This window comes from Chiloscyllium plagiosum, unplaced genomic scaffold, assembly GCF_037043375.1.
Source record: "Chiloscyllium plagiosum isolate Xiang-an unplaced genomic scaffold, Cpla_swu_hap1 HiC_scaffold_30, whole genome shotgun sequence".
NCBI classification, from domain to species: domain Eukaryota; kingdom Metazoa; phylum Chordata; class Chondrichthyes; order Orectolobiformes; family Hemiscylliidae; genus Chiloscyllium; species Chiloscyllium plagiosum.
The window spans coordinates 17,125,818-17,150,897 of NW_028270168.1; the positions used below are offsets into that span (position 1 = coordinate 17,125,818).

At 40.1% G+C, this 25,080-nt stretch overlaps 1 protein-coding gene across 3 annotated transcripts in view; it reads left to right on the top strand.

Annotated features, from left to right (window-relative positions):
* rnf19b (ring finger protein 19B) overlaps positions 1–24,803 on the top strand; it is a 179,480-nt gene extending 154,677 nt beyond the window's left edge. For 2 of the 3 annotated variants that reach the window (XM_043717448.2, XM_043717445.2), the window contains exons 4-11: positions 7,977–8,182; positions 8,550–8,694; positions 12,067–12,229; positions 14,879–14,993; positions 16,611–16,751; positions 18,933–19,140; positions 20,301–20,435; positions 22,467–24,803. In XM_043717448.2, the coding sequence (XP_043573383.2) occupies positions 7,977–8,182; positions 8,550–8,694; positions 12,067–12,229; positions 14,879–14,993; positions 16,611–16,751; positions 18,933–19,140; positions 20,301–20,435; positions 22,467–22,905 (1,552 nt within the window). In that variant the 3' untranslated portion in view covers positions 22,906–24,803. The remainder of the gene's footprint in view (positions 1–7,976; positions 8,183–8,549; positions 8,695–12,066; positions 12,230–14,878; positions 14,994–16,610; positions 16,752–18,932; positions 19,141–20,300; positions 20,436–22,466) is intronic. The other variant, XM_087976778.1, reaches the window with a different exon arrangement.
* The last annotated feature ends 277 nt before the right edge of the window (positions 24,804–25,080 follow it).

Consider the following 25,080-nt stretch of genomic DNA (forward strand, 5'->3'; position numbering starts at 1 on the left):
GCCAATGTGATTAATTGGTAATGAGTTAACAGTTAAATTTTTTTTAAAAGCAATAACCTGTACTATTCATTTTCTGCAGCATATTTAATGGACAATCACTGTGCAAATCCAAAAAGTTCTCAAAAATAACAGATTATGGACAAGGTGTTGCTTATGAAAAGCAAGGCATGCATTAACCAGTGAAATCTGGAAATCTATAACTCCTGGCTAGTATCTTAATCCCCTGAATCTGTTGACTGATTTTGCTATTAGTTCTTACACACATTATTGCTTGTCCGATAATTTCTGGCTGAGTATGTTATTTTACTTCAGAAAATTTAACCATGTTGAAACGAGAATAATAAGGTCAAAAATCACACAGCAGGGGATTCAAGATGGCGGCGATCTGAAAGGTCTGCTTTGCTGGGCTTTGCATCACAGCACAAGTGAAGGAGTGCTCTAACCCACCCCACCTAAGCCATTTACTTAAAGTTCAAAACTAAAATAGTTATAGAATCTTTACTAATCCCATTTTGTCGAGTGAAAATGACAAAGCACAGGAAAGGATTGGGTAGGTCCCGACGCACACTGGAAGCATTGAGCACGGCTGCAACTGCGGCCCTCTCTGACCTGGTCACTCACCAGGCCCTGGTCGTGGAGTTTGCAAAGTTGTGTGAAATGATTGATGCCATAATTGAAAAAATGTTCAGCAGTAGTTTGGACCCACTCTCTGCCTTGCTTCAAAAACATGAGCAGCAACTTGAAAGCCTTAGAAAGAGAACAGATGAGGTAGAGCGCCAAACTGCAGTTGCAGAGATCGCGATTGATTCCTCTAAGGAGCAGATCCAAGCCTTTGATAAACAAGTCTGTACCTGAATTGAACAAGTTGACGACCTTGAATAGGGGCAGGAGGAAGAATGTTCATGTCGTTGGTCTGCTGTAGGGAATGGAAGGCACTCAGCCAGTGAGTTGTTTTGAGAACTAGCTGCCGCGGTTCCTTCGCTTAGAGGCTGAAGTGGGGCAGGTGAAGATTGAGAGAACTCATTGGGTTACAATGCACAGGTCAGGTTCGGACAGCGCACTCGCCCCGTCCTTGTGCGGTTTCATAATTACGGGGATAAGCAAAGAGTTATAGCAGCCTCCAGAACCCAGGGAGAGATCCAATCGCTTTGATTCACAAGAGCTCCAGAATTATGTTCTTTCAGGACTTTTCAGCAGCAGTGATTAAGAAAAAGAAGTCTTTGATGATATCAAGAGAAGACTAAGGGAACTCAGATTCCGTATTCTTTAAGGTATCTGTATTGCTTTCAATGGATCCACGCACACATTCGACTCTCCAGGGATAGTGAAAAAACTTTGTGGACATGTTAAAGTAGGCTGAATGATTTAATGAATATAGATAATCATGTTTGTTTTCTTAAAGATAGTTTGTTGGATTTTTCTGGTATTAACCACTGTTAAGTTATAGTTGGGGATGAGTAGAATACTTGCTTTTAACTTCTTCGTTAACATTATTAAATTTCTCTTTTTTTTTTTTGCTTGTGTCTGGGGTGCGACTCAAGCTGGAGGGAGTTACGAAGGTGGTTGTGATGGCTAAAGGCTGGTTTTGTATTTAATTGCCCTGGTTGCCATATCGGTAGCGGGGCAGAAGACAAGGTTTTGGGATGTGTAAGTGCCCCCAGTGGATGGGAGTAACTTCCCCTATTGAGTGCCATCAGCGCTTTGTATTTTATTTCATTTTTTTCGTTCTTTATGTACATAGATTTTGAAAGTTTGTTAGTTGTAATAGTTTGTGTAGTTTTTAGGCTCTGAGTCTTCTTTCGTTGATGCTCAGCGATTTGTAATTGGAGTTCTTCCTGTCTTGTCTTGAGTTCAAATGTTGTCACAGAGTGTTATGGCTAATGATGTGCTTAAATGGTGTACCTGGAACATTAAGGGGAGCCACTCACCAGTCAAGAGGAAAAATGTTCTTTCTAGTCTTAAAAAGGAGAGAGTGGATATTGTCCTATTGCAGGAGATGCACCTTGATCGGGTTGATTTCTCCCTAGGAGTACTTGTTAGGAAAAATCTCCCATTTAAATTGCCAGATTATATTAAAGACCATTCACGGGAAGTTCATAATCTTCAAAGCATTGATATATGGCAAAGAATATGGTGTTTTGAATGTTTATTGTCCCCAGCGCACCCCCTTAAATTCCTGGTAAATGTATTTTCCAAATTGAGTAACCTCGCATCATAGCACATTATCATAGGGGGAGATTTCAATTGTCCTGTGGTTCTCACAGTAGACAGAGTGTCCAAAGTCCCCCCCCAATATCATCTTTGCAATCTAAGCAATTAGTGGATTTATGTGCAGAACTAGGACTGGTGAATGTCTGGAGGCAGCTCCACCCCACAGGTAGGGATTTTACTTTCTTCTCTAACGTGCACAAGTGCCACATTAGGATTGATCTCTTCCTTACCCTGCAGCATTCTTAGATTCAGTGGCGTCCTGCACAATTGGGAATATTATTATCTCTGATCATGCAGCAGTATACTTATTGGTTAAGATTAAGAGCAATATAACAGGTTTGGGACACTGGCGAATGGATCCCTTTATTCTTAAGGATAGGAAGTTCATTGAGTATTTCTCTAATCAATTCAGATCTTTCTTAGCCATTAATTCAGATTCACCCATTAACCCATCCATTCTTTGGGAAACTGCTAAGGCTTATGCCAGGGCGATTATTATTTCTTACTCTGCCAGTAGAAGGCAGCAGAAGGGAGAGCGGCAATGCTTGCTTGAGACACGTTTGAGGGCAGCTGAGAGGGCATACTTTTATAGACCCTCGGTGGCTAAGCTACAGAGGATCACAGCGTTTCCATGATCATTGAATTCCATGCTCACGCAGATAGCTGAGAAGGAACTAGCTTTTGCATGACAGAAGGCCGGGCATGTATTTAGCATATCTTGCCAGGAAAAAGAGCGCACTCCCAACCCCCCTCACCCCCCCCCCCCTTCTTTTTTGCTTCATTCCTAGTCTGCCTTGAACTTAAACCCTGCACACATGCTAACCTGCTACTTATCTTTCTACTTGATTCCATACTCCCTGTTGCTTTCCCTTTCTTTTCCCTCCAACTTACAAGTTTAAAGTCCTAGTGACCTCTTATTTATCCTTTTCGCCAGAACACTGGTTCCAGATTGGTTCAGGTGGAGACCGTCCCATCGGTACAGATCGCCCCGGTTCCAAAACTGATGCCACCGTCCCATGAAATAGAATCCCTCTTTCCCACACTTATCTCTTAGCCATGTGTTTACTTCCCTAATTTTCTTATCCCTATGCCAATTAGCATGTGGCAGTAATCTTCGGCAGGACCCTCGAGGACTTGTTCTTCAGTTTCCTTCCTAGTGTTTGATAATTCCCAAACAGATCCTCCGGGACTAGATTGGGTTGGGATATTTGGTCGGCATGGATGGGTTGGACCGAAGGGTCTGTTTCCATGTTGTACATCTCTATGAATCTATGACTCCTTCCTAGCCTTGCCTATGTTGTTAGTGCCAACGTGGACCACAACAACTGGATCTTCAGCATTGTAATTTTCAGATTACGTTGTATGCAGATGATGTCCTTATCTTTCTGTCAAACCCAGCAGTTTCAATTTGTTTGGTGCTTTTTCGGGCTATAAGATTAATTTTAGAAAATCAGAGGTCTTGGGGAAACACCTGATGCCAAGGGTGCGTCCTAATTTCCTTTTAAATGGTCACGTGGGGGAGGGGTTTTATTTATTTCGGTATATTTGTTACTCCCGTCTTTGATCATCTATTTGAGGCAAACTTTGTCCACTTGTTTGACAAAATTAAACAAGACTTTCGAAGATGGGAGGCACTTACAACATCCTGGCGAGGCTGGATAGTCCTTATTAAAATGGTGTCCTCCCTCGTTTGCTATACCCCATACAAATACTTCCTTTGATCTTTCCCAGACAGACATTCAGGAGCCTTTAATAGCTGGTTCAGCTTTCTTATAAGTGACCCCTTATCAAGCTAACCAAATTGCAACTGCCCCATAGACTGGGGGGGAGTAGATCTCACGGATGTTTAAAAACTACCAGTTGAGCTCTCTTTTATCCTATGTTAGTGACTCGGCCTGTGAGGAGTCGGTGTCAATATGCTTAGATATTGAAGCTTCTCAGGTAAAGTGCCCTCTTTATTAGTCTGCTGTTCTTAGACAAAATGAGGGCGGTTATGGAGTATTGTTATAACCCAATAATTATCAATACTGTTAAAGCATGGAGAGCAATGCGGCAGAGCGAGGGCGATATAGCCAAAACCTCATTTCTTACCCCTATAATTGGTATATTGGGTTTCCAACTGGGGATAATGGATTCCAAGTTTAAACTGTGGGCAGCTAGGGGTCTGTCTTACTTGGGTGACTTATTTGGGGGAGAAGCAATGATGTCCTTTGATCAAATAACTCGTAAGTGCAGACTATCTAGTAGAAACCTTTTCCGCTTTTTTCAGATCAGGGATTTTATTCGAAAAGGAATCACATGTTTAATCAACTCTTACAGATCCGACAGAGAGAAAGAGGGTGTTTCGTGCTAAGAACACACTCTCTGTCAGTACTGTTTATCACCTGTTGGAGAGTGGCCCCTCGGACAAGGCTAAGCAGCTTTGTGAGGTCTGGGAGAGAGAGTTGGGGGTTGAGATCTCCTCTGAGACATGAGAGAATATTTGGGAAGTCTTTTCAATAATAATATTTTTTCTAAAAATTGCACAATACCGGCCTATAGTCCAACAGGTTTATTTGAAATCACAAGCTTACCGAGCGCTGCACCTTTGACAGGTGCAAGGGGCTGCACTCTGTAAGCTTGTGATTTCAAATAAACCTGTTGGACTATAACCTGGTGTCATGTGATTTTTGATTTTGTCCACCCCAGTCCAACACTGGCACCTCCACTTCAGGAGAGAAATAAATTGACCTTTTAGATATTGTGTAAAGTGATTCCATTGTATCAAGTAGACATAAACCTTCTTGCCAACATTTTTTCTGGTGTCACACAGTAAATTATTTTCATTTATCTTACAATGAGTTATTTGGTTGGAACTAGGATAAAATTGTCCAACAATTTTGCTTAGTTTTAAAAGCAACTCAAACTAGGCACGTACTAATGGTTGGACATTCTACAGAACTATTAAAATCAAAACATAACAAATCTGAAATGAGTTATGAGTCAGAATTGACCTTTTCTGAAGAAAATTTCCCATGGCCATGAAATGATTTTTCCAGGTATTGTGTTGTTGCAGCAGTTGAATCATCTCTGTTTGGATCCCATCCCACCTACAGTCATGTTTTATTACAGGAATTGATCTTTGTTTACTTTCTGGTCTTGTAAAGACCTTACTTTGGTTGGGCAGGTTTGGAATATGATGCTGCAGTTGAAGTAAACTTGCAGTCCATCTTAAACTATTGGGGTTTGGTTAGCTCAGTTGGCTGGGCAGCTGGTTTGCAATGCAGAAAGATGGCAACAGCATGGTTTCAGTTCCTGCATTGGGTGAAATTACCACAAAGGACTCTCCTCAACTTCTCTGGGCCCTCTGTTTAAACCACCACCAGTTGTCTCTCTCTGAAACAGCAGCCCTGTGGTCTGGTAAGACTATGGCGATCATACCTTCAGACAAACGTTAACTATAGTATTAACTCCAAAATGTTTAATCTGTTTTATTTCAAATGAAATGTACTAGTCATTCTGGCCAGAGTAGTCATGGTCATTCTGGCCAGAGTATAAGACATGAAAACCAGAGCCAAAATCTAAACCGCTTTGAAACGCAATAACTGGTAGAGAGGACTGAATACAGTAATATAGGATAAATGTATGTATTAATAAATTTATTATTAAACCGTTCATTGTCTTATCGATAGAAAAGTGCCGAATAGTAAGCAGTTTGGAAATGTAGAATGGAATGCAGTTTAATCCTAAACTCTGAAAGGAGTGCAGAGTTAGTTGCAGGAAAAGATGCCCTAGGAGTTTGCAGTGATAAACACAGTGTTCAGGAGATGGAATTGTGCTTCCAGATGGAGTAGGACTGTAAAGATGAAGATCCTTCAATAATCTCAAAAGCAGGAGAATGCCATAAACTGGGTACACTGAAGTCTTTCTGAGTGGGACAAATAATCACCTCTTCTTGTATTTAACTTGTGATTAATGGGACTTCATTTTCTGCTTCTACGTCCAAAGGCTTTGGCCTGAATTTTGCAGGTGGCAGTGAAGGAATACTATTCAGCTGTACATTTATGCTTACACAGATTTTTTTTTTCCCAGTTTTGAAAGGCATCTTTCAATATTTGGAAATACTTTTCAGTTCAACACCTTCCATTTATAGCATATGTGAGTAGGCATACAATAATGTTTCTCTTCGACCAATCAGATTGAAAGACTTCACATGAGAAATGTGTCTTAAGTCAGGAGGTATAATTACAATATTTAATTAATTCTAAAATCATGTAAAGAACATAAAAGAGAAGGAAAGAAAGATGGGATTGAGAGAGAGGAGACACAATGTTTTATAAAAATCTCCAAAAAGAAATTGCATAATGATACATTTTCAGTATCAGAGAGCTGTTTGGCAGTAATTAAGATTTGTCATGTTGTTTTAAAATTCAATTATTCTTGAATGGACTAACTGTAATTTTCTGTCATGCTTATTGGATAAGTGCAGTTCCTTTATGTTCTCTGTGCATTTTAACACAGACTCTATTGATAAGGTACTGATGGAGTACCACCTGCAAAGGAGCAGGGAGAATTGGACAGAACCTCCTGAATTCACATTTAGCTGCATGTAAACAGATGCTACAAGTTATTGTCCAATTTATGACTTAGTGGTTGTGAATGGTGATATCCTCACTGTGGTTCTCAAAGTCAAATGTAGCTTGACGTGTTTTTCTTTGTGATTGTTTATAAGATCACGGCTCTCACTATTTTAATTTTTACTGAGATGATTTGATGATTATTTCCTTGTGTGCTGATGTGTTGTATACTGGATCAAAGAGGAGACAGAACTTGGATTTATGTAGCATCTTCCATCCTGTCAGGATGTCACAAAGTACTTCACAACTAATGAAGTGCATTTGAAATACAGTTGTTGTAATTCAGGAAGAATGAAATCTCTATTCTGTTTGTGTTTGATTGTAGTTCAATAGAATCCCACCAACATGGCAGAAATCCTGATGCAATAATTTATTTCAGTCAGTTGTAGTGTGTAGATCAGGATGGTGGTGCTGGATTGTTAGCAAGGAACCATTTCCCAGTCATCGCTAGATGGGGGAATGATTGTCATTACTTTGCTACAACACTTTCACTACTGTTAGAAAGAGCCCTCTTCTATACAAGTGAGAACTTTCCAATTCTCACGACCAACAGCTTGGTAATGATAGTATATATTTGCTAATGATGCTATACAGTCTGCATTTTAACATCTTTTTAATCAACTTGTTCACATTTGTTATGACAGACCTATAGAGCAGGTGAGACTTGAATCCAGGCCTGTTGACCCATAAGCAGGATCATTCCATTGCACACGAGCTCCTGTGCCATTTTGATGTTGTACTTTGAGTGTGTTGTATTGAACCACAGGATATGGGTTGTTACCCTTGCACAGTGAATTCTTGACTTTGACCAGGCCTTCAATATGAAGTGCAGGACATAGTGTACAGAAGGAAATTAAACAAGATGGTTGTCACCAACGTTGACCTTGAGGCTCTGTTAGTTATCGAATAGGACTTTTATAGCTCTAACTGCCCACTGTGGTGGTTGAGGGGAGTGGTGTTGGTGATCTACGTTCGTTTCTTAAAAGGAGTGAAAAATAGTTTTTATTTTCAATTTGGATTCAGTTTTGTCATTCAAATAACTGCTGAAGAATTTGAAAAATAAAATTACAAAGAACAGTGATATTAGATAAGGAAGAATGCTGATTTATTATTTAAATTTTCAATTGAATAAATTGTTGCATTTTCCAGATATGCTGTCATTGCCTATGGATGTGCAAGCTGTCCGAAGATTACCTGTGGGAGAGATGGCTGTGGCACAGAGTTTTGCTATCACTGCAAACAGCTGTGGCACCCAAATCAGACCTGTGATAATGCTCGTCAACAAAGGGCCCAAAGTCTTCGAATTCGTACTAAACAAACGTCAGGCCTGAACTATGGCCAGGAACCAGGCAATGGTATGTGGTCAGTATCTACACAGTCACAGTTCATACAGGGCTTACAGTTCCAAATAGCCAATATTCGCCAGTGTACTGCCTACTTTCCATATTTGTCATGGGTTTGTATTGATCAATATGCATTGATTTCACTGTTGGTAAATGAAATATTATTCCACTTCTCCATGTTTACTTCAAATGTTTATTCTTATCTAACTTAAATACAAGTAATGTTAAATGTATTTTAATAATACATGGTATTTTGAAATAGCTTTATTTCTATTAGCTATATCCAGTTGAAATTTAGTTATGGTAGATAGTATGCCCTTTATTCTCTATGGATTAAATCAGCTATTCACAGCCCAATCATTCACTTCTGTCTCATTAGCAGATGATATCAAGCCATGCCCACGATGTGGGGCTTACATCATTAAAATGAATGATGGGAGTTGTAATCACATGACATGTGCTGTTTGTGGCTGTGAGTTCTGCTGGCTTTGCATGAAGGAGATTTCTGACCTCCATTATCTCAGGTAAGAGACAGCATCTTTTAATGATTAGAAGTTGTGTTCTTGGACTTGCAACACTGGAGGGAGAGAAGCAATCACTATTAGATTTTTTAAATAAAACTTTGCTTATTTTTGGATAAAAATATGTACTTGCTAGCAATGATATATTAACTTGCTCATTTGATGAGCTGGTGAGTGAAAGCTGTTATTTTATATAAAATGCATCAGAAAGTGTAATACAAAGAAAAGCATCCAGTACCCCAGATGAGGTCTGACCAAAGCTCTCTATAACTGAAGCATAACTCCACCACCTTGTATTACAGCTCTTTTGAGATAAAGGTCAATGCATATAGACTTACTTGACTACAGTTTGTACCTATGTGCTAGTGTTTAATGGTTTGTCTATGTCAACACGCAAATCCTTTTCATCTTCCACAAGTCCTAGTTTCTTGCATTTTGACATAATTCTCCTTTATCATTCTTGGATCTTAAGTGGATGACTGTGCTTCTATACATTGAAGTTCATCTGCCACTGTTTCTTTTCCCCAATTACTAAATCCATTCTTTAGTCCTTTCCATTGTAGTTTTCTGGTCCCATTTGTCCAATTTACTGTGTCTCTTAATTTGATTCCTTCTGTGAATTTCGATAAGCAACTCTTGGATTTCTTCATCCAAATAACAGTGTGTAGCCCAGTACTAATTCCTGAGAGACATCATATATCACATTCCCCTAGTCCGAGGGAGTTCCCTTTATCCTATGCTCTGCCTTCTACCTTCCAGCAAATTACAATGGACTCTGCTCATGGACTTCAGAGGAAACCAATGTTCTTGATCTCTCACTATTGCTGGAAATTAATTTCTGTGCAATAACCTGTCTTCTATTTTAATAAACCCTTAATATTTATTGTCAAGCTCATGCGTAAAGATTGCCATTGGAACTGTAGAAGCCTGTAAGCCATTGCCTGGAGAAAAGGTTGATGTCTCTCGAGTAGCCAGATTCTAAATCAGAAGTACAATGGGGAAGGTGACAAAATCTTCACATCATATTTTTATTTCATTATGGCACTAGTATCACACTAATTTCTGAACTGTGCTGGTATCAAATGTTTAGTGGAATGCTGTAAATATTAGTCCAATATTTTTAAAAATTCTTTTTTCCCAAGTCTCTTGCCTAAGAGTGTACAGTAGCTCTAGTTTAATTCCACATAACATGAAGCCTGTTTTTCCGCCTTGAAGGTTAGGAGGTAATTTCCCATATCACTTTACATTTCTGCTGAATTATACTTTTTACAATCCGTAGAAATGCATTTGTTGTAAAATAACTCAGCTTTTCTATTGTGTATATACATAGCCTAAGCTCTCATGTTCTGATCAAGCAAACAAAATGCACATTATGATAAAAGATCATAGAGTCATAGAGATATACAGCACGGAAACAGACCCTTCGGTCCAACCTGTCCATGCCGACTGGATATCCCAACCCAATCTAGTCCCACCTGCCAGCACCCAGCTCATATCCCTCCATACCCTTCCTATTCATATACCCATCCAGATGCCTTTTAAATGTTGCAATTGTACCAGCCTCTACCACTTCCTCTGGTGGTTCATTCCATACACATACCACCCTCTGTGAAAATAGTGCCCCTTAGGTCTCTTTTTATATCTTTACCCTCTCGCCCTAAACCTATGCTGTCTAGTTCTGGACTCCCCCACCCCAGAGAAAAGACTTTGCCTATTTACCCTATCCATGCACCTCATGATTTTATAAATCTATATAAGGTCACGCCTCAGCCTCTGATACTCCAAGGAAAACAGCCCCAGCCTGTTCAGCCTCTCCCTATGGCTCAAATCTTCCAACCCTGGCAACTTTGTTGTAAATCTTTTCTGAATCCTTACAAGTTTCACAACATCTTTCCAATAGGAAGAAGACCAGAATTGCACGCAATATTCCAAAAGTGGCCTAACCAATGTCCTGTACAGCTGCAACATGAACTCCCAACTCCTGTACTCAATACTCTGACCAATAAAGGAAAGCATACCAAATGTCGTCTTCACTATCCTATCTACGTGCAACTCCACTTTCAGGGAGCTATGAATCTGCACTCCAAGGCCTCTTTGTTCAGCAACACTCCCTAGGACCTTGCATTAAGTGTGTAAGTCCTGCTAAGATTTGCTTTCCCAAAATGCAGCATCTCACATTATCTAAATTAAACTCAATCTCTCACTTCTCAGTCCATTGGCCCATCTGATCAAGATCCTGTTGTAAAATGAGGTAACCTTCTTCACTGTCCACTATGCCTCCAAGTTTGGTGTCATCTGCTTACTAAACTGTTATACTCACATCCAAGTCATTTATATAAATGACAAAAAGTAGAGGACCCAGCACCGATCCTTGTGGCACTCCACTGGTCACAGGCCTTCTGTCTGAAAAACAACCCTCCACCACTAGCCTCTGTCTTCTACCTTTTGAGCCCATAGACCTAAAATACTCTGTTTCTCCCTGTGCACATACTGATCCAAGTATTTTGATGATTTTTTTTTCTGTTTCAGATTTTCAACATGCAGCATTTTGCCTTTTTCAGAAATGTTTGTTGCCTGTTTAAATGTACTTAGATTGCAAATTCATCTCAGTCATGGTTCACAGCCTTTCAGCTACAGCAATATTGCCATCTAGCTGTGAGAGATGAATCTATTTTACATTGAACCAAATACATGAAAAGCCATTTGGATAGGTACATGAATAAGAAAGGTTTAGAGGGATATGGCTAAAGTGAGGACTGCAGATGCTGGAGAGTATGGTGCAGGAAAGGCACAGCAGGTCATGCAGCATACAAGGAACAGGAGAATTGACCTTTTGGACAAAAGCCCTTCTTCGGGAATGAGGCTGTGAGCCGAGGGTGTGGCGAGATAAATGGGAGGGGGATCGGGCTGGGGGGAAGGTAGCTGAGAGTGCAGTAGGTAGATGGAGGTGGGGTAAAGGTGATAGGTCAGAGAGGAGGGTGGAGCGGATAGCTGGGAAGGAAGATGGACAGGTCATGAGGGCAGTGCTGAGCTGGAACGATGGAACTGAGATAAGGTTGGGGGGGGGGGGGGGAGAGAAGGGAGGGGAAATGAGGAAATTGATGAAAATCACATTGATGCCGTGGGTTTGGAGGGTCCTGAGGTGGAAGATGTGGCATTCCTCCTCCAGGCATCTGGTGATTAGAGATATGGGCCAATTGCAGGAAGATAGGACCAGTTTAGTTTGGGAAACTTGGTTGGCATTGGACCAAAGGGTCTGTTTCCATGCTATATGACTCCATGACTGTGTTTTCTTAATTGTGTTCAATGATATGTTGGCATCTTGATGCTTTTATCTTAGTGAAAAAAATCCCTTTCTTCTGTTGCCATCTCTAGTCCCTCTGGCTGTACATTTTGGGGAAAGAAGCCATGGAGCAAGAAGAAAAAAATTCTTTGGCAGCTTGGCACATTGATTGGTGCTCCAGTGGGCATTTCTCTCATCGCTGGAATTGCTGTACCAGCTATGATTATCGGCATCCCAGTTTATGTTGGTCGGAAGGTAAAGGAAAATAATAAAGTACATCTGCCCCTTTGTTTGTAACATATTGTTTTAATGTCCTCTGATAACATAAGCAATAGGAGTAAGGCTGACAATTCAGCCCTTTGAGTCAGCTCCAACATTTAATATGATCACAGCTTGTCTTCTTGCTGAAAACAATAAGCATGCAGTAAATTATGAAGTTGGACCGGAGAATAATAATTGTTATATTTCATCTAGTGGATCTGAATGCTAATTTGAATTCTTCAACTTTTTTTTAATAGATTCACCTTAGGAGACATGGTTTACTATTATCATTTTCTGAGTTTTATTTTAATGCTAATAAGCCCTAAAATAAGGCATTTTCTTTGTGATTATTGCTCATGAAGTGGGGTTTCTTCCCATCTTGGTACCTGAAATTGTATTTTTGTTGGTGTAAAAATGCAGGTCGTTCTCTAGCAACATCCCAGACAAGAGCTCTGACAAAGGGTCACTGGATTCAAAACCTTGACTTTTTTTTTCTCTCTAGGGCTGCTGCCTGACCAGCGTTTTCTGTTTTTGCCCCAAACTTGTCATTGTTCTTGTTTAAATACAGGTGTTTCATATCATCAAAATACTCAGTTGCTGGGTGTATCCTAGTTGAATGAATATTGGAGTAGGCCATTCAGTCCCTCAAATTTGCTCTTTCATTCTAGAATGTGGTTGATCTTGTCCCTTAACATATTCCTGTGCTATCCCCATATTCCTTGATGTCATTAGTAACTAGAAATCTCTATCTTGAACTTAACGGCTGAGGTTACATGCAGTTGCAAAGGGTCAATGGGTAACAAGTTTGCTGTGTAACACCTTCAGAAAATAAGAAATTGAGCTGTATAAAATAGCAAAAGGATCTAGAGATGTAAATAACATCAATAAAAGCAGATTGGAAAAGATGTTAAAAACTAAGTACCAGATTTACGTCTAAAGCAAAATGTGGTTTACTTGATTTGGAGATGCCGGTGTTGGACTGAGATGTACAAAGATAAAAATCACACCACAGCAGGTTATAGTCCAACCAGTTTAATTGGAAGCACTAGCTTTCGGAGCGACGCTCCTTCATCAGGTGGTTGTAGACAATCTCCACAACCCACCTGATGAAGGAGCGTCGCTCCGAAAGCTAGTGCTTCCAATTAAACCGGTTGGACTATAACCTGCTGTGGTGTGATTTTTAACTGTGTTTGCTTGGAGTGCTTAGAAAGTAGAACTCCAGTACCACAGGCTTGAGCCAACTAGCTGAGGCAACTGGCTTTGATGCTTTCAAAAGGAAACTCGATGAGTATATGAGTGACTGACAGAGCCGTAGATCGATAGGCTTAAAGGTTGGATTGAATGATTGTTTCTCTCCTAAATCCTCTACAGTTTGTCCAACCCAAACACTAAGAAGGTAATTCTTCTGAGTTCAGCCACAGATTAGTGATTGATCAAATTGGTTTTGAATTAAAATTTATGTTAGCATTTTAGTTTATGATAGTTTTGGAAACTAAACTTTCATTTATTTCCAGTAGCGAAATGGCACTGGAACATTGATTTACTCTGGGGGTGGGGGGATCAGTTAGCTCAGTTGGCCAGATAGCTGGCTTGTAATGGCAAGCTACTGTTAACAGCATGGGTTCAATTCCCACAGCAGCTGGGGTTACAATGAAGAAATATCCTTCTCAACCTCTCCCTTCCCCGGAGGTTAAACAGCTCTCTCTCTCTCTCTCTCTCTCTCTTTTTCTCTCTCTCTCTCTCTCTCTCTCTCTCTCTCTCTCTCTTTTTCTCTCTCTCTCTCTCTCTTTTTCTCTCTCTCTCTCTCTCTTTTTCTCTCTCTCTCTCTTTTTCTCTCTCTCTCTCTTTTTCTCTCTCTCTCTCTTTTTCTCTCTCTCTCTCTCTTTTTCTCTCTCTCTCTCTCTTTTTTCTCTCTCTCTCTCTCTTTTTCTCTCTCTCTCTCTCTCTTTTTCTCTCTCTCTCTCTCTTTTTCTCTCTCTCTCTCTCTTTTTCTCTCTCTCTCTCTTTTTTTCTCTCTCTCTTTTTCTCTCTCTCTTTTTCTCTCTCTAATACCAGAGTAGCCCTGCAGCCTGCTAGGACAATGGTAGTTTTATCTCTACCCCGATTTTTTTTTTTAACTTGAAATGGTTGCACTGTCTATTTTGCAATGAAGAAAAGGGAATAAGTTCTTTACCACTCGCTGTAAAGCAAATTTAAAATCAACACCAAGCATGGAAACACATTAGACATTTACCCCTCCATGTAGCCTATGCAGTATCATGAGGAGAAAGTGAGGTCTGCAGATGCTGGAGATCAGAGCTGGAAATGTGTTGCTGGAAAAGCGCAGCAGGTCAGGCAGCATCCAGGGAACAGGAGAATCGACGTTTCGGGCATAAGCCCTTCTTCAGGAATTCCTGAAGAAGGGCTTATGCCCGAAACGTCGATTCTCCTGTGCCTTTGGATGCTGCCTGACCTGCTGCGCTTTTCCAGCAACACATTTCCAGCTATGCAGTATCATGTAAATGTGTCAATTTCAGGAGTATTGTTCAGATTGAAGAAAATTGGCATATGTAGGATGCAAGCAAAAAAAATGTTCCTGTTCTCTTTGAAGGTTTTCTTTTGAATTTGTAAATGTCTTAACTAATTCTGGCTTTTGTTATTTAGATTCACAGTCGCTACAAAGGAAAGAAGACTTCAAAGCACAAAAGGAATCTGGCAATTACTGGTGCAGTTACCTTATCTGTTATTGCTTCTCCTGTGATAGCTGCAGTCAGTGTAGGTAAGCTCTGAATTTCTAACTGGAGACTGGATCTCACAACAAACACAATATCCACAGAATGACTAACCTTCTGTTAAAATAAGATTTACTGCCTTGGCTCAGTTTTCAAGTTGGAGGAGCAAGAATTATGCTTTTCCAAGATTTTATTTGTTGTCTGATACTCTGATTGCATATACAGAACTCCTTGACTGAACTATGGACCCATCAGCTCTAACAATGCTCATATAATAAACCTCTTGGTTTTGTTTGGCTGAATCCAAACTCATCTTGACATTTAGGATCTCTTCACCCTCTTGAGGAATCTCATTGTCTTCCCTCAAGTGTTTTTGCTGTTATTGATGGTGACAGTCATTGTTACTGTGAGAGAAATAAGGGGCAACACTAATCCTTTCATTGCATGTTAGTCACAATCCATGATGGATTGTTGGTCTGAATCTATATTTTTAAATGCAGAAATGCTAATCACTCCTACAAGCAATCTCAGTCTCATACTGTCCAACATCTAACTACACAATAGTATAACCCAGGCATTAACAATGGGATCCTTTGAGGCTGAAACTGAATCATGTGTCTCATATGCAATCCTAAATCTTTCATATAGTGGTTGTAAATACTAGTGAGACAAGGACAGAAACAAATTGTTAATCTGCCTGATTATTTTGTATTGCTCTGCATAAGGTAGACATAATTAAACCTCACCTTGGTTCAAATAACAAAAGGACCATTTTTAAAAACAAGACAGACCCTTTGCCAAGACCATCTTTACTGGCAAGCTTGCTAAACTTCCTCAGGTGAGTCTTTTGATTGTGATCCAAGTCAATAAGTGGGTAACTTGCCCCTTGGCATGAAGTTCTCAAGGAACCAGCTGTCTCTGTTGCTGAAGGAATTCTCCTAACGTAAGTCTGGGCTGAATCGGCTGACGATTGTCATTTTAATTTGAATTAGATGACAAGCTGTAAAATTGGCTTTAGTAGAAATTCAATTCCTGCAGTCAATGGCCTTTTATTTTTGCGTAAATCTTTTCTTTAAATAAGTACAATAAAAATGGTAAACAGTGACCCTGCCTTACCCTGAAAAAACATTACAACTGGATATCTCAGCTGGTCAACTAATTTTTTGAAGATGTCTTATGAATGTTTCTCTGATACAAGTATTATTTATGTGCCTACAGTAAATTAGTTTTCTTTTATAAATAATTAATGAGTAAAATCAGTGCTGCTGTAACTGGTTACAGGTTCTGGATCAGTGGTGCTGGAAGAGCACAGCAATTCAGGCAGCATCCGAGGACAGGCAAAATCGACGTTTCGGGCAAAAGCCCTTCATCAGGAATAAAGGCAGAGAGCCTGAAGCGTGGAGAGATAAGCTAGAGGAGGGTGGGGGTGGGGAGAGAGTGGCATAGAGTACAATAGGTCAGTGGGGAAGGAGATGAAGGTGATAGGTCAGGGAGGAGAGGGTGGAGTGGATAGGTGGAAAAGGAGCTGGGCAGGTCGGACAAGTCCGGACAGGTCAGGGGATCGAGTTGTCAATGCACATTTCAGAGGGATGGAACATTGGGAGCTGGCTGTTTTTTTGTTTCTCAGCAAAACATTACTAAGGTCAGGTCTGCTTTTCTTTAAGGAATTGGAGTTCCCATCATGTTGGCTTATGTTTATGGCGTGGTCCCAGTATCACTTTGCCGTGGCGGTGGATGTGGAGTTAGTACAGCCAATGGAAAAGGAGTGAAGATTGAATTTGATGAAGATGATGGACCAATTACTGGTAACTATCAGACACAAAGCTGAGAGTCACTTTAAAAGGGCTACATCAATATTCAGCATGCATTAGAAATTTATAGCTAATTGTATCCCAGAAAAGTTTGCAGCTCTGTCAGAAGGGTATATTGTGTAAGTGCGTATTTTGCCAGCTGACTACGTACATGTCTTATTCCGTTTTGCAGACTATCTCCCGATCACTGCATCCATTTGTTCACCTGGTGTATTTGCTTATTTACCTGAGGGTGTGTATATGTTTGCTTACACATATGCTTGTTTGTGCATGTGTGTTTATGTATCCAAAGCCTGTATACTCACATACGTACATGTTTAGTCACATCTTTTTCTATCTTATATAGACGTCTCTTCTCACCTGTATGTCTGTTTACATATAGCAAGTTCTCTACACATGTACCTACCTGCAAAATCTGTAAATGTACTGGAAATGGAACCATGTATTGGAAATGACTGCAACACGTGCACAGTAGAACAAATCTGATGCAGTAACAAAACAGTAATTGGAGAAACTCAACAGGTGTGGGAGCATCAGCGGAGAGAAAGCAGAGTCAACATTTCGGGTCTGGTGGTTTGTCTGATGGTATTCCCCAGCATTCTCATTTACAAGGGGCTGCATTTGATAGTAGCAGTAGGGAGGTCATGCCAGCTGGGCACACACATACACCTGAAATGACTTGGGAGACGCAGCAGGTCTGGCAGCATCTGTGGTGACAAAGCAGAGTTAACGTTTTGGCTCCACTGAACCCTCTGGACCTCTGCTTTGTCTCCATAGATGCCGCCAGACTGCTTAGGTTTTTCCAGCAATTTCTGGCTTTCTTTGGCTTTTTTTGTTTAGCAAGAAACACACATTGCCTCCTTCAGGATGTCCCACTGGTTAACTGATCCTCACTTAAGGAGCCAATGGTGGGACCACAAGGATGGAGAAGGCGTCTGATGAGTGCTGCCAAATGAAAGCTCCTGTGATTAGCTGTGTCATTCGAGAGGCTGTGGCTGGAGTGAGGGTTACCAGAGGATTGACCAGTGAGCTTGGGGAGGGGGCATACTACGTCAGGCTATAAGGTTTTGTTGAAGGGAGGTAATGAGAAGAGAGTCGGAAGGAAGTGACTATGGTGACCTTTGATCAGGCACTTAGTGCCTTTTGAACAGGGAGGCTCTTCCACACCCTCCCCTTGTGCCCCATTCCCCCCATTGGAAGATCACTACCTGTTTTCCCTCTTGTGTATGGTGTGTCCTGCCATCTGAGAGGAGGTTATTAATTGCTGACTTAAAAGCTTCAGTTGACAGTGTGGTGGGTACACATCCACAAATCGTCCTGCCCCACTTTGATTCTGGAGGAAGTGAGAATGTAGTGGGGTTGGACCCGCCACCATTCCACCAAATTGAAGCCTCAACTGCAGCACCGTGGCTCAGTGGTTAGCACTGCTGCCTCACAGCGCCAGGGACCTGGGTTCGATTCCAGCCTCCGGCGACTGTGTGGAGTTTGCACATTCTCCCCATGTGTGGGTGGATTCCCACCGGGTGCTCCAGTTTCCTCTCACAGTTCAAAGCTGTGCAGGTTAGCTGGATTGACCAAAGTAAACTGCCCAATGTATTCAGGTTGTGTAGGTTAGATGCATTAGCCATGGGAAAAATGCACAGTTATAGAGATAGAGTCTGGATGGGATTCTCTTCAGTTGGTTGCTGTGGACTTGTTGAGCTGTATGGCCTGTTCTCATACTGTAAGAATTCTGTGGTATTCTATTCTATGGTAAGAGATCTTTTAAAAACTAAATCCCCCAATGGAGCCTCAACTTCAACTCAGAAATGTAATTTAATTTTTTTTTCAGAAACTACCTATTATTTCCATCCAATAAATGCCACTGTGAATTTGAAGTAAAACTTATTAAATCCTGAGTTTGTAAAAAGGTGACAATTCTGTTTCAGAAAAATAATATAAATGGGAATTTAAATGTGTTAATTGTTTCAGATATTCACACCGGTTAAAATTTAACCTTGAGAATTAGTGGTATTTTATATTCCTGTAGGAGATAGATGACAAGTGAATGAACATTAAATAATCATGAGGAGAGTTTTTAACATTATTCTCTGATATGGGTCTTTCTTTATCTGACTCTTCCACTCTCTCTGCCTTGTCTTTCTCTCTCCTCCTAATCTTTCTGTGATCTTTCAGTTGCTGATGCTTGGCATGCTCTGAAGAACCCCAGCATTGGAGAGAGTAGTGTCGAGGGATTGACCAGTGTTCTGAGTTCCAGTGGCAGCCCCTTAGATGGTGTGAGTGTAATGCAGAGCAACTACAGTGAGACTGCCAGCTTTGCAGCTTTATCGGGGGGCACGCTGACTGGAGGGGCACTGTCAGGGAGCAATGGACAGAATGGCAGGTAAATATTAACTCCATTTTTTTCTGTAAAGGTGTTAAAGAAATAGGGGACAGGTGGAATTTAAATTCTGGAATATAACTAACTATTGTTGCTCGCTGTATAATGCGGAAAAAAAGGCACCTGGTTCACCAATGTGCTTTAGGGAAGGAAATCTGCCACCCCTACTCGGGCTGGTCTGTATGTGACTCCAGATCCACACCAATGCAGTTGACTCCTGACTGCATCTAAATTAGAAAGGCATGCCACTCGATATGAGGACAGTTAGGGACGATGATAAATGCCATCCTTGCCAGAAATGCCCACATCTCATTAAAGAATAAAAACATCTAGTTAAGGGTGGAACAGAGCTTGGTTCTGCCATTGTTGGAATTCACTCTGGAAAAGATGATCTCCTTTCTCTCTTGTATTGTTTTGAAGATACTGTGTGACAATGACAAAACAATTGTATACTTTAACACCTATGCCATCATGTGCATGTTGTATAAAAGACCCATGTCAAATTGCATCAATGTTTTCATTTGTGATACAATAGCAATGATCACATCCTAAATGATCCAAAGGATGATGTTAAGCCTACAGCAAACTTCAGATGAACCTTTCAATCTCATTGATTAAAAGTACAAAATACAAACCTGCCTTCTACTCTTGATTAAAGTGCAGAGCTTGCAATAAGGAGGGGAGGAAACTTTATATCAGTTCTTTCAATCTGGAATTAGTTACAATTAGTTAGTGACAAAGCTGAAGTATAAATCTTATTCTGCCATTATGAAATTTCATGTGCTACTTATCTATCATTTGGTAAGGTTGTGCATTAATTCAACTAAAGAGATGCCTTCAGTAGACCTATCTTTCTACAATACGTAGTAAGATTTACAGAATATAGGATAGACTGGACCTAATTATTTTGAGGAAGAGATTGCAGTATCAAATTGAAGATTGGGACTGAATAGACTAGGAAACTTGGGACAGTGAAGAATGTGGGGAAGTGGCTGCTATCGCTCATGATACAGTAATACATTCCCCTGTAAAACTGGATATCCTTTGCTGAATCTGGTGAAGAAATGTGAGGGGAACTGTTTCAGGTTTGGAGTGCCATATTGAAGTGAGAACTTGATTTTGATAACAAACCCAAGTATGATGTTTTTCAATATGTTTCACAGGTTGGAGATTCAGACTGATATTAAAAAAAGCTACAGTTTGAATAAAGATTCCATCAGCCTTGGAGCAACCAGTGATAATGCCAGCACTAGGGCTATGGCAGGTTCAATCATCAGCTCATACAATCCACATGACAGGTGAGATAACAAACATGCCAGGCTGCTATAGAATGGATAACCAGTAAACTGCAACTTTTACTGAGGAAACCTCCAGCCAGTAACTATTAAAGTTTGGAAATTGCTTCATTCTTTAGATTTGATTAGATTGATCCACATATTCCCAAAGTAGGTCATATTCTAAATCTAATTTTAATTCCATGAAGGCAATACAGTTCATTTCTTTAACTTCAGCTTGTCACGAGGATTGTCAGAGCCTGGGAGCTTTTTGTTTTCTGATCTTTCCAGTCACAGCTGGTTTGAGCTAGTTGAGGCTCAAGAATGATTGAAAATAAAAAGGGGAGTTTATGCCAAAAGGAAATCCTTTACACACAGTTGTTACATTTGCATTATTTCACCCTCTTGTCTTGAAAGATCTTACTCTCTTCCACTTTTGTAAAGCTTTATATTTAATACTACCTTATTGATTAATCATTTCATTCAGAAAATAGCAACATCAACCAACAAATGCCAGGGATACCCAGCAGGTCAGGCAGCCCATGGGGAAAGTGAAACAGGTCTTGTTAGAACTGGAAAAAGTTAGACTTGTAACAGGTTTTGAGCAAGAACAAGAGCAGGAAAGAACAAACCAGAAATATCTAAGACATAGTAGAAGGTAAGAATGATTAAATATCAAAATAGATGGTGCAAGGCAAAAGAGCATGGCAATGGGATGAGAGAAACGAAAGATGGTTTTGTGGAACTGTAAATGACATTGACAGTATTATTATTGTCAGCTGTTGGCCAAAGAAGTGGGAGTTGTGGTTATGACTGGAAATTTTTGAACTCATCATCAATTTCAGAAGGCTGCAAAGTGTCTGAACAAGAAATTGGGCTCTGTTCAACTTAATTAGAACACTATAGGAGGCAAAGTCAAATGGGGGAGAATTAAAAGAACAAGCACCTTGAAGCTTGGGATCATGATTGTGGACTGAATGAAGGTGCTGTACCAAGAAATCATGCAATCTGTCCCTAATATAGAAATGAAAATGTGTTGCTGGTAAAGCACAGCAGGTCAGGCAGCATCCCGGGAACAGGAGAATCGACGTTTCGGGCATAAGCCCTTCTCCTGTTCCTTGGATGCTGCCTGACCTGCTGTGCTTTACCAGCAACACATTTTCAGCTCTGATCTCCAGCATCTGCAGATCTCACTTTCTCCCCTAATATAGAAATGCCTGCTCATTATCAATGAATACAGTGTACCAGGCTGAAAGAACTAGAATCATCATCTAACATGATCGTCTTCTGCCAAAAATCCACTGGATGCATAATTCCATTTAATATTGAAATTCTTCACTATTTGGGGAGCAGTTACATTAGGTAGTTAAATCTGCAATAGTTCAGCACTCTCCAGGAAAGTCAAAGTGCTGTGCCTAAATTTGACTCTGACTTACATGTTTAGGAACTTTTTAAAGAATAAATTTGGAAAAACTCTATTTTAACAATGTCTTTTCAAACATATTATATCATCTTTAGGACAAAGCTATTAAATGTTAGAGGCAACATGGACTTTTCCTTTTAAAGGCTGCAAAAGATGAGCCTAATTTCTCCCAGTTTTGGTGAAACATTTTTCACCTGTGGTGGAGAAGTCTCTCTTTCACCCATTCACCAAGAAGTGTCTGGTTGTTCTTCACTTCTGCTGATGAACCATGATAAAAGTAGAAGCATAGTTGGTTAGTTTGGTCCAATTTTAAAACTGAGCTGCAAGAGTAGGGTTATATCAGGGTCTGAAAAAGGTCACAGAAAGTAATTAGGAATTACCTTATTCAAGTCAAAGCAGAATGGCCACTTGTGATGAGGAAATGTATCATTTTCATTAGTTTGCATGATTATGCAGATTGAACAAAACTTCAGTTCTGGATTAAAAAACAGCTAATGATTCATCTCGTCTTCTATTCAGCATTTTGAACACAACTGTAGGACTGCCTATAACTGAGATGGTAACTATGGCAAAATCTAAATCTGTAATTGAGAGCTTCATGCTAAGCTAATTAATTTCTGTTTTCAATACAGGGAGTGCAATAATCTAGAAGTGCAAGTTGACATTGAAACCAAACCCAGCCACCTTTGTTTAACCAGTGGTAGCAGCATTGATGAATCACTTCATATCCACACTCAGTCAGTGGAGGGACTGTGCTGTGACGAGAAGGCTAACTCTTCCAATAGTGACCACAGAGACTGCATCACAAGTAAACCCTGCGATGTAACTCTTGCCCAACCAGAAAGCATAAGAAGTGATGAAGATAGCACAGACACTCAGTCAGATGATGTGCCTGACATTAGTTACGATGAATGTGATTCACCCAGTCCAGTGAATAGCAGCCAGTTGGAGATTGCTGCTTCAGATGTCAAGCTCTTAAATGATGAGAGTGTGGATGGTGATGTTGATGAACAAAAGGAATACGTGTTCGACAAAGATGGGCAGCCAACGGTGACTGTATACTACGTTTAAACTTCCAACCCTCACATAATTCATCAACACACAACATGCACCTTTACTTTTCAGACTATGGAATTATATTGTATTTGATGTCTCAATATAATGTGCTTAAATGTACAAGATTTCATTGCACAATCACATTTTTGATGTAGTAAATAAAGATTTTAATTATTTTTTGTGAAACCTGTTAGCACTTCTGCTGTTACTTTTGCATGAATTTAAGCAGAACTGTTTCTTTCTCAGAATTCTTCTCCAGCAAAAGAAATCTCAGTCCTACAGGGATCATAGATCTTTCCAAATTGTTCTTGATCATCCCAAATGTGAAGATTTGCTAGATGCTGGTTGATGTGAAGTCCTGCCCTTTCTGACTTGTAAAACATGCATTCCAAACAAATAATTTTACAAGAATATACCAGTCACCACATTTAGGATCTATGTGGGTTCTGACTTGCAGGATGCCATGTCTCAGTGTGGTTGCATACCAAATGAGTACAATGAAACTAGTCTTTTAATTTGGATTTTCAACTCTCACTTCAAGCTTTGTACGTACATCTGAAAAGATAGTGTTGTCAGTACAAAGTCAGTTGTACTGGTATAAACTGGTCTCCACTGCAAACATCCAGGCAGCTGTAGATTTTAGCTTTTTTTGAGGGGAACAAAACAGGAATATCTGTCACAGAGAAAATGGAAGTCTCATTGGGACTTGTTTTGATCCATGTCACCTTGTATTTTAGGATGGTTTGATAGTACCTCCAGTTAGCATTGATTTCCAAACTCCACCCATTAAAATTCTTCATTCTGTTTGGGTGATTAGAGCAAGAAACCCTGTTTCGACTGAACGCGTTTGACAGTCCGAAAAATGTCTCCATGCCTGAAATGCCTTTTAACAACCTGGAATGTACTTGTGACTTTTTTGCACTATAGTTTTCCAAGGACCACTCTACTGCTAGTGAGATAGTGTAAGAGCCTAATGTGTATACTTTAGTGGCTATCACAATTCAGAATATTCCAATTTAGCTATCTGGGCATTGATTGTCACACTACAATAATAACTTGACACTGATCAGGGCACCTTACTGTCTCAAATCAGCCTCTTCTATTTTAAATATGATTTCTGTTTGCATATATTTCATGGTGAATGTCATAAGGTTAAAAAATGAAATGGACAAAACCTATCAAATCTTTAATTTATAATGTTTTGAACCAAACTAAATTGTAATTGTATTTTTCTGATTTATTAAATTGTACAGTGGATATTACATTGCTTTAAATATGGTCTCCTTTAAAACCAAGAGAGAACTCTGTTCTAATGGAGTAGACAGCAGCAGTGCTTGCTGGAGTGTTTAACTATTCCAGTTTTTGTTTCCTCTGGGTTAATTTCACTTGGGAAGCAATAGTAATACTGGAATTGCTCTTAGCACCCCAAACTATCTCAAATCAGGTAGAATTATCTCTTCTGAATATTGTTAATTGACTCTTTCTAGAAAGTTTACACGTGTCGTTCTCAAATGAGAACAGGGTGGGATTTGGCTGTGAAGAGCTCTCTAGTTAACAGCTTATTGAGTGCTGACATCTGAGTATGTAGGTTCACACCAGGAGCAACTTGACTAGGTCTGGTGTCTTGTGGAGCCACACTCTAGCAAGTCAGTGTCTCCAAGGTAGTGGGGAATAACATTGCAAAATATCTTTTTAGTGGAGTTTTATTTAATTATTCATGAACTGTCACTCCTTGCAAAACATGCACAGCTACAGGTTCTTCAATTCCCTGATCCTACCACAGTGCCACAAGCACATAATAACAGTGCAAGCAAGAATTTGTGATCAGAGCAGTTTTTTGTTATTTTAAAACTACCACTTTGTTATTGCTTAATATAAATATGAAAAAAATAAAGCAAATTGTCTGACTTTAATTCTCACACCTCATTGACTCGTTTTTATTCACCTTGTGCATCATTGCTCTTGCTGTTAAGAAAGGGACTGAAAGATTTTTTTTAGATTACGTTACAGTGTAGAAACAGGCCCTTCGGCCTAACAAGTCCACACCACCCTGCCGAAGCGCAACCCACCCATACCCCTATACCTAACACTACGGGCAATTTAGCATAGCCAATTCACCTGACCTGCACATCTTTAGACTGTGGGAGGAAACCGGAGCACCCGGAGGAAACCCACGCAGACACGGGGAGA